This window comes from Idiotropiscis lumnitzeri, chromosome 10, assembly GCF_059441095.1.
Source record: "Idiotropiscis lumnitzeri isolate Australia: NSW breed Sydney's pygmy pipehorse chromosome 10, RoL_Ilum_1.0, whole genome shotgun sequence".
Classification (NCBI taxonomy): Eukaryota; Metazoa; Chordata; class Actinopteri; order Syngnathiformes; family Syngnathidae; genus Idiotropiscis; species Idiotropiscis lumnitzeri.
This window is the reverse complement of record NC_142400.1, coordinates 4,632,338-4,645,002: the sequence shown is the minus strand read 5'-3', so window position 1 is coordinate 4,645,002 and position 12,665 is coordinate 4,632,338. Positions and strand designations below refer to the sequence as shown.

Genomic DNA, 12,665 nt, shown 5'->3' with positions numbered 1-12,665 from the left:
ATTATTTCTGAACACAGATTAATGGAATAGAAAATAATGGTCTGATGGAATCCTTTTTTTTCCGAGGGTGAAGCAATCAGCACTTCACCAATTACACGCATCCATTATCACCGAACAAGGACTCCCTCCCAAGCAGTGCCGATGAAATGAAGCAAAATTGACTTGCCTGTTGGTGGAATCGAAGGGAGAAGTGGCGCTCAATGAATAAAAAAAATAAATAAATAAAAAAATCATATCTGCCGGTGAAACACGTCGACTCCAGAGATGCGCTTTGCTTGCATCGCTTTTCTGTCGGAGATGCTTCTCAAAAGGAGAACGGTCTTCTGTGCTTTCTTTTTGGGAAAAATAACAACAAACTTCCCTGACGGTCAGCGGAGACATTTGGCAACCGTCAACACGAGCAACTAAGTGTGAACAACCACTCGCTGCATAATTGCGCTTTTGTTGCTCATCAAACTCCTACAACAAATAGTTTTGCCATCACAACATGCGACGTTGTAGGACAAGGACACATTCCTCTTAAATGAAAGCGGAACATTATTCTCTCGGGCAGGGAGGCGATGTTTGCGTTCAAGCAAAACAACACAAATGATTTCGACAAAGCTTGAGACTGGGCATGAGTGTGCAATGATGTCAAATAGGGACACGTTATTGAAGTTGCAACATTTATGCTAACGAGGTTAGTTAGCGCAACTTAATTAATTTGCCGAGCAGTACAGGATTGTTTTGAGACTTTTTCTGTCGCCGTGGCATGGCACCGGAGTGAAAATCCTCTCCCGCGTCACCCTCTTGTCTGGAGTGCCTAAACTTTGTCGAGATTTTCCACCTAATCATGATCGGAGAGAGAGTTGCTCCATTGGCACCCAAAACACAACAGATTTTGCGCATTTAAATGTGGTTTAATGAATCTAAGAATCGAATGTACACCGCAAAAGAAGCATTAGCAGGCAACCTTGGCAGAAAAATACACCCCAAGTCAATTTACATAACAGATTTCCCCCTTTATCATATTTAGAGAAATTAATATGTGTCTTTGGCAGATCATGTCCCCAACCGTGTTTAATGAGATTTGGGTCATATCCAAAACCCATAAACAAAATGCGTGTGAGCTGAAACGCTTCGACGCCCAGAATGCTAATAGGACGTCAAATCCTCAGATGTGCATGACAGAAATGCTCTCGGCGCCGCGGGAGGAGGAGGATGAGGAGGGGTGGGGGGGGGCAGAGGATGCGGTGGACGAAATTAAGCTCGAGGGAACGTTCGGCGTCGGAAGGCCAGCAGGTTCGGGCGAAGAAGCGAGTTGATTGGCTAATGAGGCGATGGGAGAACAAGGTAAAGACGGAGGATATTTTAATCTTCATTCCTGTGTTCGAGGATGAATTCTCTTTTGGGGGGAGGGGGGGGGGGCAGGTGGCATTAAGCAGCGACGCACACAATCGACTTCCTGTCCACTGGCGGCACATTACATCGAATTTCATTAATTTCCCAGTGAGCGGCGCTAACAAACTGCTAATTGCAACCCTCGCATTAACCTTAACCTTCAGCAGAGTCGCTCAAATTTAAAAATCGTCACCTACCGTGTCTTGCTTGGTTAGTCGGGAGGAGGGCGGGCTGGCCCACTGGATGTGTGACTGTGTAAAGACATTTAGAAAGGGATTTAGATGACTCGCCATTACGTCTCGCTCACACACACGCCGAGGCAAACATGGCGCATGCATTATCGATGTGTCCTTGGCTTGACGTGATGTTGAGCATACTGTCGACAGCAAAGGTTCATATGTTCGCTGACTTTTCACTTTGTATTAATTCCATTGGTTTTTTTGGGGGAAAAAAGTTAGCATGAGTACGTAGGATATACAGGAAAATGAAATTTAAGTAATTGCTATATAATGGAGCAAATTAATAGTCAATGTAATACATTTAAACACGTTTGGTTTTTTTTTACTCTACCGTCATCACTTTTACAAATATGCAAATAGTCATATGTTGCTATCCATTGACACGTTCGTGCACACAGTTTTGATCCAACTCACCTTTTTTGTCGCTCTCTAGAAAACAAACAGGCATATAAACAGCGTGTTGGGTCATTTTGCTCATTTGTGTTTGTGGCCATGTGGGGCTTGGGTGGAAAACAGAGGAAGCGAGAGAAGGGGGGGGGAAATACCAGATGAAAGGATGCTTGGGTGGTTTTTTTTTTTCGACCTGAAAGATCAAACCGATGAGTTGTAGAACCCTGCGGCAATGCACACATGATGAAAGTGAGAACAGCCTTGTTTATTCCCCGATGAATTGTATGTGTGTGCATGACTGACGAATCACTTTCAATCGCTTTAAAAAGTCGATTTAGCGAAGCCGATCTAAAATTGATACTTGACTGCCACTTTGGTAGTAATTTGTGTGTGATTTTTTTTTTTTAAACTAGATGCTTTTTGGGATTCCAATTCATTAAACAAAAAAAAAATTGTGCTAGGACTAAGAAAAACTATGAGATGATGTATAGCAGCGGCGTATTATTTTGTATAAGTCCGACGTGACAGCAAGCACCCTCACGGAGGCTTCGCGCTGGCGACTTTAGAGTGCCTCGTTAGAGCTTGGAAAAGTCCCGCGACCACCCCTTGGGATAAAGTCCAGCCATTAAAGGTTTTAAGTCGATATCGTTTGGCATCTCAAACGTCGAACATGCTCGACGAAGTAGCATTCATTTTTCGCGGTCATAGTGTTATATTTGATTGACAGTTGACAATCAACACTCCCACTGTGTTTGAAAGCCGAGAGATTGATTATTTATTATTTCGAAGCCTAGTTTTATATACTTGACTTTTTTTTTTTTTTAATCATTCAATTTTGGCTGGGCTGTGAGCTACACTATTTGTCAAATTTAGAAGACATTTATTTTTCACTGTACGGGGACTTTAATTTCAAACCCCCTCTCTTATATTACCCCTGAGAGAGCAAATGTGTAGCGCTGACCTCATATCAATATTTGGCGACACTGTGATCTAAATGTCTGCAACTCAATCTTATTAGAGCGTGAAGTCATTAGTGGGCGTACAGTCAGAGGCATCACAATGCAATTAGCCCATCATAGTGACAAAACGTTTGTAATTAGCAGATCACAGAAGCGCGAGATTGGGGGCGGTGGGTAGAGCATTGCACAATAGCCGCGCCCGTCAAGTGTCGGTGGGTGTTCATGTGTCAGGTGTTTTTTTTTGTTTGTTTTTTGGTGTTGTTTCACAGTTGGCTGTCTCAGTTGCTAAAGTTGAATCAGCAAAAGGCCACGTGTTGATCACAGGACCAATGTTGGCTGAAGAATCTGAGGGTGACGGTGGTGGCCCATTTTTGGGTCAGATGGCATCAAATCAAAGCAAGACAGACAGGAGATGAGAGGCCCCAAAAAAAAAAATAAATAAATAAAAAAACCAAGCCCATCAAGCCTGATGTTTGCTATTGATTTTTATGATTGTGCCTGTGGGATCCAACATTTGGTCTTAGTGTGAAAAAAAAAAAAAATGGACCCCACCAGGTGAGTGAAATGACACACACACACACACACAAGAACACACACACAAAAAAATACTCCTTAAAGGGGAAGTCAACCCAAAAAATGTCTTAAAAATATGTTCTATGCAGCCCCACTAGTCGAAACACGGCATTTTGATTAATATTGCATTTGCGGAATATGAGTTAAACGGTAAAATCGGCGGCCATTTTCCCACTTGCTGTCGACGGAAAATGACATCAGTTGCTCAGGGCTCAGCACATGACCAATCATGTCCAAGCTTCAGAAAACAGGCGAGACGGGCTTGGTCGTTACCTGAGCAACTGTGATGACAATTTCCGTCGACAAAAGTGACAAAATGTGAAAGCGAAGCCACCAGAGATGGCTATAAACATGTGGATTATGCTGCCTAACTCATATTCCACAAACGCAATATTCATCAGAAAGCCGTGTCTTGACTAGTAAAAACACAAATAACATTTCATTGCAAAGAATTTTGGGGAGGGGGTTGACATCCCCTTTAAGCTCACTCCAGCGCTTCCAATTGCATTCTTGACACACGAATAGAAGGAAACACAGCACCACAGGTGATAATTAAAGAGAATCATATTTTATGAAGCAATTCTCAAGAAGTAAGTGCAGCACTGAACCTCCAGCCCCACCCCGGAAAGACAATGTCAAAGAAACTAACACATTGGAATTAGGGCACAGACCAGACCAGTCTGGGCTAGGAGCAACATCATCAATCTACTAGAAACCTGCCTTAGCAACCCGTGAGTAGGGCTTTAGTGTGAGAGAGGTTACTAGAGCAAAACTTTGTACATTGCTGAAAACACATACACACACGCTGGTTTCTGTGGGTAAAGAGAAACTCTGGATGGCGAAAGATGGAACACCCTCGGCCTGCTGAGCGCTACCAGTGGCACTCCTATTATTTCCTTGATATAATTCACGGCCGGTTCAGCCAATGAGGACCCTGTTTGAATTCCGGAGCACCACTCGTATCGCTTCCCAGGTCACGGGCCAAAAGAGAGTGAATGAGGCAGCGAGGGCTGCGTCAAGTATCGCTTTCAAAGTCGGGCAGTTGACAAGCCGAATGTGCTAGGCTGGACTGGACTGCGCAAACGACGGTAAATCGGATAAATCACCGCAAATTAGGACGACGGGCTGAATCAAAAGAGGAGCGAGTCAGTAAAGGAATCCAAATTGAAGAGGACGTGCCTAAGCAGAAAGTGACTGATGGTGACAGGCGGGACGGCGCGAAGCCGAGCAGACTGCAAACACAAGCGACAGACAGCACAAAACAAGCAGAACAGATGTCGTTCATCCTCGGGAGACGGGAAATCTCCAAAGCAAATACACAAAGACATCGACATCGTCTCGGCTGACTGGGGTGCGGGTTTATTGCCTCCTAAATTACAAAAGCCACGTGTGCGGCGTGATCAGACCGCTCGAGGTGACGCTTTGGACGGCGGCTCGGATCATTGGCTGAGTGCGGTCTGCATTGTGTGTTAAATATGCATGCTGGGGGCAACAAAGCGTTTGTATGCATTTCACACAGCGACGGAGAGCGAACATAAACGACAGAAGCACGCTGTAGAAGGCTTTTACACAAGATTGGAGCGCATGCAATATATGCCTCAAACACTCCACGTCAGATACACGCTAACCGGGTAAGCATGACATGAAACACACCAAACATGTGAGGACTCAAAGATGAGAACGATAGAAACATTTATCATCGCCACCAGTCCAGTCCAGATCAGATCAGCCGAGACGGCGCGAGCTTGTGAGATTTTACTTTTCTTTTCACCTCCCGTCCGAGCAGAGCACAGCGGATCTTTGATCGGGGGGGGGAGTAAAGGACTTGATGCTATATTACCCAGCAGGCACCAGGTGGTGGCGGTGCAGAGGACGCCATGGCAACACCATGAAAATGCCATGGCAACACCATAGCAACTGTGGCCTCGTCCGCTCGCTGGTGGTGTGGTTACAGCCCAGACTCGCTACAGTGACGCGGTCGTCGGATACACACTTCAGTCGCATCATTAATCGGAACAATATTCAAAGGTTATTCCGTAATAGCGATGAATTGATCATCATCAACAATCAGTCAGAAGGAGCAAGAACACAGTTTCTACTGGTCTCTGTTTTTGCTAAAGTGAGAGATGGAGGGGATCAGAAAAGGCAAGTTGCTAGTGTCAGCTGATGGGCTGCGTAAACAAAACGAGATGCGCTCACTTTCTGCCGGAAAACCCAAACGAGTGGAGAATGTGCATGGCTTGCTAATAAAACAGGAGGCGAGACAAGCAAAAGAGACCGCAGACTGTGCCAAGGAACATCGTGATCCGTGTGTGTGTGTTGGAGCATCAAGTGTCAGAAAGTAATTCTAGGTAGTACGAGAGGAGTGACAGAGCAATAGCTGTGGTAGATACAGATGAATAGCGAGTTTAGACTTTTACTTGTCTTTTTTGTCACAGGCACTAATGTCTTCACAGTCATATAGGAGGAATCAAAATTCAAAAATGATTTCAGGTTCTAGTTTTGCTACAAAGCTAAAACATTTAAAACTATTTCATCTAACACTTCCTCCAAATATACCAAACTTAACTAATATATATACCTGTGTATGTATATATATATATATATATGTATATATTTATTTGTACATATATATTTCTTAAAAAGAATTCAAATGATCTGAATACATTAAAATATCTCAAGTTAAATCACAGTATAACATGGTACATTCTCAAAAACAGTATATTTTAATATATTCCTTTTTTTTTTCCTCAGCGTAAAAAAAAAAAAAAAAAAAAAAAAGCAAAATATTTTAAGAGACACTTCTGTTCATGCAGTCACAGACTTAAGAATTAGCGCCTCAATTGAAATCAACACCGCTCAAAGTCATAGCAGGTTTAAGCCCTGTCGGTTGTTTGAAAATGACGTTGCTGTGGTTACCAATGTTGGGATGAAGCGTAAAGCATTGCCACGTCGAAACAAAAAAAGGCGCCTTCCTTTGCTCCCAATCGAACAACACAACTCACCCACCACCAATCTTTGAGATTTAATTCAGTTCAACATGCACTGATTCGGGGCTGGGGGTAGAGAGGGGGCGGGGCTTTTTAAAGGGTGAGAATGGAAATGCACGGTGACAGGTTAACTTTTTTTCTTTTTTTTTTTAAATTGCCCTACGCAGGCGTAGAAAAAAAAAAAAGCAATCCATGTGCACATAAAAGATAGTTTGCCCTCAGTGAAAGAGAAAAGAAGTGAGAAGGTCGACTAAGCCTTCGATCTGTGACAACATGCACAAATATAACGCACAGTCCCTCGTACGGCAAGTCAACCCCCACCCTCCCGTAGCCATTATCAACAGCATCCATAAAAGCTACAAAGTCTAAAAGTCGATTTTCCTTTTGCTACATCGTGACAAAGCTACATTCAACTACAGTAGAAGAAGAGCTGGGCTGTGGCTGGTCTTAGTGTGAGAGATTAGGCAAACATGATGAAAATGGAATCTGTCAACTGCAATGCCGGCGACACCGGCGCCGTTTACACAGTGGATGGCTTCTGGAGCGGCTCGCAAAAGAAAACGGTGAGACGCAAAGCCTTTCCGAGGTTGCGCTGCTCAGTCGGGGCCACGCGCCGTCGCCTCTGTGTGGTTACAAAAAAAAAAAAAAAAAGGAAAAATCGCACCCGAGCAAAATGGGACGAGACCCATCGGAAGCAAATCGTACACTCGGAATGTCTGAGCGCGGCCGATAAAAATATTCCATTTGAAATCCGATGTTGCGGCATCCTTGTCACATTGAAGGCGGGAATATTGCTCAGTCGGTACAGTTTTACGCAACCGTAGTCCGTTATTACTGACTGTACTCGGTGACGAAATGTGTGCCTCAAACCGTTCACAGTATATCGTTTCAGCCTCATTTCCCAAACAGAAGCTGAAATCAAAACACAGAATCCGTACGTTAAAATTGGGATCTCAGTCATTATAAATTGGCCTCAATGATGACAGGTGAGTCTTCTCAACATGCCAGCAAATTACATGAGCTGCGGAATTCTGTAGTTACAACTGTTGCACTGAAAAAAATCTAATAAATAATTGTGCTTAATGCGAACCCTCTTCAAAATCCGTCTAAATATGTAAGGAGAGCTTTTTTGCTGTTTTTCATCTCGCCAATGACCACTTTTGTAAAAAAACAATAAGCAGCGGCACACCTCCAGCTGTCCATTATGCAAATCCAGATATTAAACACACCATAATTCCACAATTGTCTCCAAAGCTTACTTGAATATTATGCAGCCATCTAGTGCCAATTACAAATACTGCACCAATCATCCCCTTGATCCGATTATAGGATGGGGGAAAAAATAACGTCGCACTCTCACGGTGAGAAGAAATGGTGTGAAAACTAATCTCACTTAAAAGCTTTAGTGGGGGGGGGGTATTTGGCACAACAATTCCAACACGAGCCACATCCAGCCTCCTCTTTCTCCAGATACTAACCAAGTGAGAGAAATATATTCATAACATAAAACAAGGTTGTAGATTAGAGACGGTGGAAAGAAAGAAAATAATAAATAAAGATGCTACATGTCTTTTTTTTTGTTGTTCTTCTTCGTTCCCTTTTAAATATTATTTTGTTGAAATACTCTCATACTGTGTGTTCCAGTTCTGGTTGGAGCCAAAACTCCGACACGGAGGAATGGATCCTGTACAGACCGACTGGTTTCTAATAAAAGGTGACATCACATGGAGGAGGTGGTGGTTAGGGGTAGAGCTAGATGGGTCTGATGGTGTTGCAAAGTCAAAGAGTACATAAGAAGCATTGTCCTCTCGACTTAGCGAAAAGTGATCAGGCTCACAGAGTGCATGACGGAGGCGACTGAATTGCTTTTCGACCCGATTTACAAAAGCAAAGAAGAGGGGCCCATCTTTTCACCTTCTTGAAGCAGTCCACCATTCTTTGTTGAAAAAAAAAAAAAAATGCCAGAAGGGAGAGTCGCGTGTCCCTTTGAACCCGCCAAACTGTTCTCAAAGCCAGAGGGAGGGAGACGTTTCGAGCATACGACACATTGTGCAAGCGTGTGTGCGCCCGTGCACGTGTGTACAAATATGACATCATTACTCACGGGTTGGAGACTTCAACTTATCCGTAGCTGTGACCCGGTGAGGGGAGAAGAACCGAGGATGACATCACAAAGCTCAACTCTGAGCGAATGAGAAGTTCCGGAGCGGTCGTCCCCAGCGATGCGGCCTCGACTTCACTCTCGTGGTCACGGGAACCATCCGAGGGGGTGTAGCTTAACCTGGTGTGGCGTCTCACCGTTGCCCTTACGAGAACGTGTACAAGGGAGCGGGCGGCGGCGGCGTTGCTCTCATGCAGAGCAATGACAGCATCGGGACAACTGTCCACGTTTGTGATGGCCGCCAACTGATTACCGACGGTGACCAAGGCAGCCATGTCTCTGGATCCAACTACCATGGCACCATGGTGCTGTATGACAGAAGTGCTCGCTGCTACGTCTCCCTCTCTCCTCTCCCCCTGTCATACCTCACTCTCCAGACTGGAGAAGTGAGCTGACCCTCGGCGCGAGCACAGACTCTTGGCTTTAAGTGGCAGGTGAGGTGAGTAGAACCTTCGTGGCTGTGGCACAGAACGGAGTCTCTGGTACTGGAGTTTGGCACTGGCTGAAGCCTGAATCTGGCTCGGGCCAGCCATCCCCACCCCTGTTGGAGGTGAGACCGAGGATGAGGAGGGCGGCGGCGGGATAGGCATTGGGAGGGTAGTGGGAGACAGAGATGGCTGCTGAGGTGGTGACGGTGGAGGTTGAGGTGCAAGGTCAGCTGGCTGTGTGCTGAGGTTCGATTGGCTGCCTGATTTGGCCTGACCGGAATCTGATTTTGGAGGAAGAGGTTTGGGCCGAGAGCCCCCGCTGAAACTGTGGCAGTGGGGGAGAAGCTCTTCCTGGCTATGCGATAGTGAGGTGGGTCGCCTTTTGGAATAGGAGGCGTGTGAGCGGCTGTGTGGATGTGGGTAGGGATGCGGATGCGGGTAAAGGCTACAAGAACACATGGTGGCCCGTCGAGCTTCCTCCCCTCTGTCCCTTGCTTGCCTCTTACTTTTCCTACCTCCGGACTTCCACTTTTTCTCTCCCTTAACAGGGATCTTGTCCATAGACCAGTATCTCCTTGGCGGAGGGAACGCTGAGGGGGGCGGTGGCCACTGTGACCCCAATCCCCCACTCCCTCCCCCTGATTCCCAACCTACACCTGTCCCCGAACTCCAAAAATCAGTGGCAATCCATCCCTCCGCCCTCGTTCCAAGCAACGAATCATCCCGACTGTTGATACTGCCTCCTCTCTCTCTCGAGGGGTACGTCCCAAAGAACCACCCTCCGCCTCCTATTCCCCCTATCCCGGAGCTGTTCCCCCCACCTCCCTCCCAGTACCTTTCAAACCGTCCAAACTCCCCTGACGAGCCTTCATCTGAGTAACTATCCTCTGCCCTTCTCTCTATCCGATCCCTTTCTGTTTCAGACACTGCTCCCCGACCTGCCCTCCTCCCCCTCTCGCCCGCCCGTTCCCGAACTCTTTCCCTAACCTCCTCTTCCTCATCATCATCATCGTCGTCATCGTCATCATCGGAGTCCCACTCATGTAAGGAAAGCCCCTCCCTGGTCTGCGCTTTGTCCTTTTCATAAGGCATCAACAAAGGACGCCTCTCTCCTCCCCTACCACTCTCAACTCTATCTATACCTCCACTTCTTCGTCGCTTGCTGGATGGGAGGAAGGGGTGCAGGGATGTGGGCGGAGTATTTGAGTCATCCCCCCTTCCATTCACCCAAAATTTGACGGATGCGGGGAGTTTGTTCAGGTTGGGGTAGCGCTTACTGGGGGTGCGGTGTCTGGAATGAGGATGTGATGATTTGGAATGCCTTTCTCGACTTCTCCCACTGTCCTCCCCTTCCCTGTCATTGCCCTCCTCTCCTCCATCTCTCGCCGCTCTCTCCCGCTCTCCTTCCCACGAATCTCGCCGCTTCTCTCCAAACGTATTCCGATACTGAGCAGAAAAGGAAGAGTAGTCCTGTATTCCCGCTTCCCTCTCTCCTTCCACTTCTCCTTCCCTCTCTGGCTCTATATCGCCGTCTTCTGGCTCGGATCGAGTAGATTTCTTTCTTTTCTTAGTCTTGAGTGCCTTTTTCTTCTTCTTTTTCACCTTCCGTCTTTTCCGTTCTCGCTCACGTTCTCGTTCCCTTTCTTCCCTTTTCTTTCTCTTTTTGTTCTTTTTCTTTTTCTTCTTCTCTTTCTCTTTTCTTCTCTTCTTTTCACGTTTAAGCCTCTCAGCCTCTCCCCCAGCTCCACTCTTTTCTCTCTCACTCCAGCTCGCCCACCACTCTTGAAGTTGAGACAGTTGGCTGCCCCCTCGCTCTCGTTCACGTTCTCTGTCGCCCCAGGGTGTGCGTGGTTTCCTGGGGGGGATAGGTGGAGGCAAGCGCCCGTGGCTCAAGGAACGAGGCCGAATGATTGAGCGCTCCCTTTCTCGCCCCCTCCCAAGGAGCAGGCTGGATTCTTCAGTCAGCTCCTCATCATCGTCATCCTCCTCCTCATCGAGTCCTCCGGCCCTGTCCCGTGTGCTCCTGGAGGAGCTGTAAGAGTATGTAGGGGAGGTGGAGCGAGAAGATGAGGCCGACGAGGACGTGGATGTTGACGACGTCGTCGACGACGAAGATGTTGACGTATAGTGCAAGGATGCCGATGGTGAGGGAGGGGTGTAAGAGGGGCTGAGGGGTACTGGCACAGGAAGTGAGAGTGGGGGAGAAAGGGGGCGTGCCCTCCTTCCTCCTCCCTCCCTCACTCCATCTCGTGCCTCTACCCTCCGCCCCAGGGGTATAATGTTCTCGTAGAGTGGCCCTCCAGGTTCTTTGGGCTTCTTGGGCCTTCGCCTTCTCCAAAAGGATGAGGGGAGAGGGGGAGAGGGGTGTGGCAGTGGGGGTGTAGGAGGCAGAGGGGCTTGACTCTTGGGAGGCAGTCTTGGTGTTGCAAGAGGTTTAACAGCCACTTTCCCCTGACCTCCGCTGCCACCACCCCCCACCCTCTTCCCTACCCCATGGTCCATGCCCTTCTCGGAATAGAAGGCCACACTGGCTGGAGGGGGCTGGGGGTGGCCCCTTGGCATAGTCTTGGGGGTCTGGGACCCTGCCTGCTGCTCCATGCAGGGCCCCAGTCCCTCAGGGTCAATGGGACCATAATATCTCTTATAACCATCAAGTCCCCCTCCTCCTCCAGCAGATGAAGCCCAGTTCGCTGGGACTTTTTGAGCAAAGGGTCCCATGTCAGGAATGCCCCCCCTTACAGCCCGAGGGTTGGTGGCTGTTGCAGATTTGGGCAATCTCCAGCGATCCACCACAGCCAGTCTGCGATCTGGCCGGGGCAGGAAGGTGGAGCAAGGGAGGGGTGCACCAGCAATGGGGGTGCTGGAAGGACCCACTGCTGTTCCTGAATGCACCACGGTGGGAGGAGAGCCTGGTAGAGGCGTCTTGTAGACCGACTGCGCTTGCTGCTGTGGTGGTTGCTGCTGCTGCGCTATCGCAATAGCCGGGCTGGTCATTGATGTTGAGATAACGTGTGGTTGGGACGGGACGGGTATCATCGCTGTATGGTGATGAGAAGTCAATGATTTAGCACCCCCTGGTGCTGTTTCATCTTCAAAGCTACAGCAGCTATACATGCCCTGAGGAGAAGAGAATAAAAATATGAGATACACTCACAAAATCCAAATTCAATTTGTAGCATGACATACATATTACCAGATGAGCCTGATCGACAGACACCCACAAAAACGGATTTTAGAAGATAGTTATATTGCTATTAGATAAGCCACTGCTGCCATTTTTCTGTTTGGTTGTTGATTAACGATCATTCATGTAATCACATAAACGACACTAATAACAACTTGGTGAGGAAATATTATCTCTGCTGATATAATCACAAGCATATGGTGTGAGATTGCTCCGTCAAGGTCACTGTCAAAGGAACAGGATATCGAGGCTGAGAGCAGAATTGAATTTCAATTAATCTCTTCAATTGACTGAGTGGAATTGAATTGACCCCCAGACCTCACACTTTCAAACGCTCGCACTCTGTTACAGATACAGAAAT

General features: G+C 47.2%; 1 protein-coding gene across 2 annotated transcripts in view; it reads right to left on the bottom strand.

Moving 5' to 3' along the window:
* Positions 1-329: 329 nt before the first annotated feature.
* grin2db (glutamate receptor, ionotropic, N-methyl D-aspartate 2D, b) overlaps positions 330-12,665 on the bottom strand; it is a 73,200-nt gene continuing 60,864 nt past the window's right edge. The window contains exon 16 of one of the 2 annotated variants that reach the window (XM_088306608.1): positions 330-12,237. In XM_088306608.1, the coding sequence (XP_088162734.1) occupies positions 9,052-12,237 (3,186 nt within the window). In that variant the 3' untranslated portion in view covers positions 330-9,051. The remainder of the gene's footprint in view (positions 12,238-12,665) is intronic. The other variant, XM_088306609.1, reaches the window with a different exon arrangement.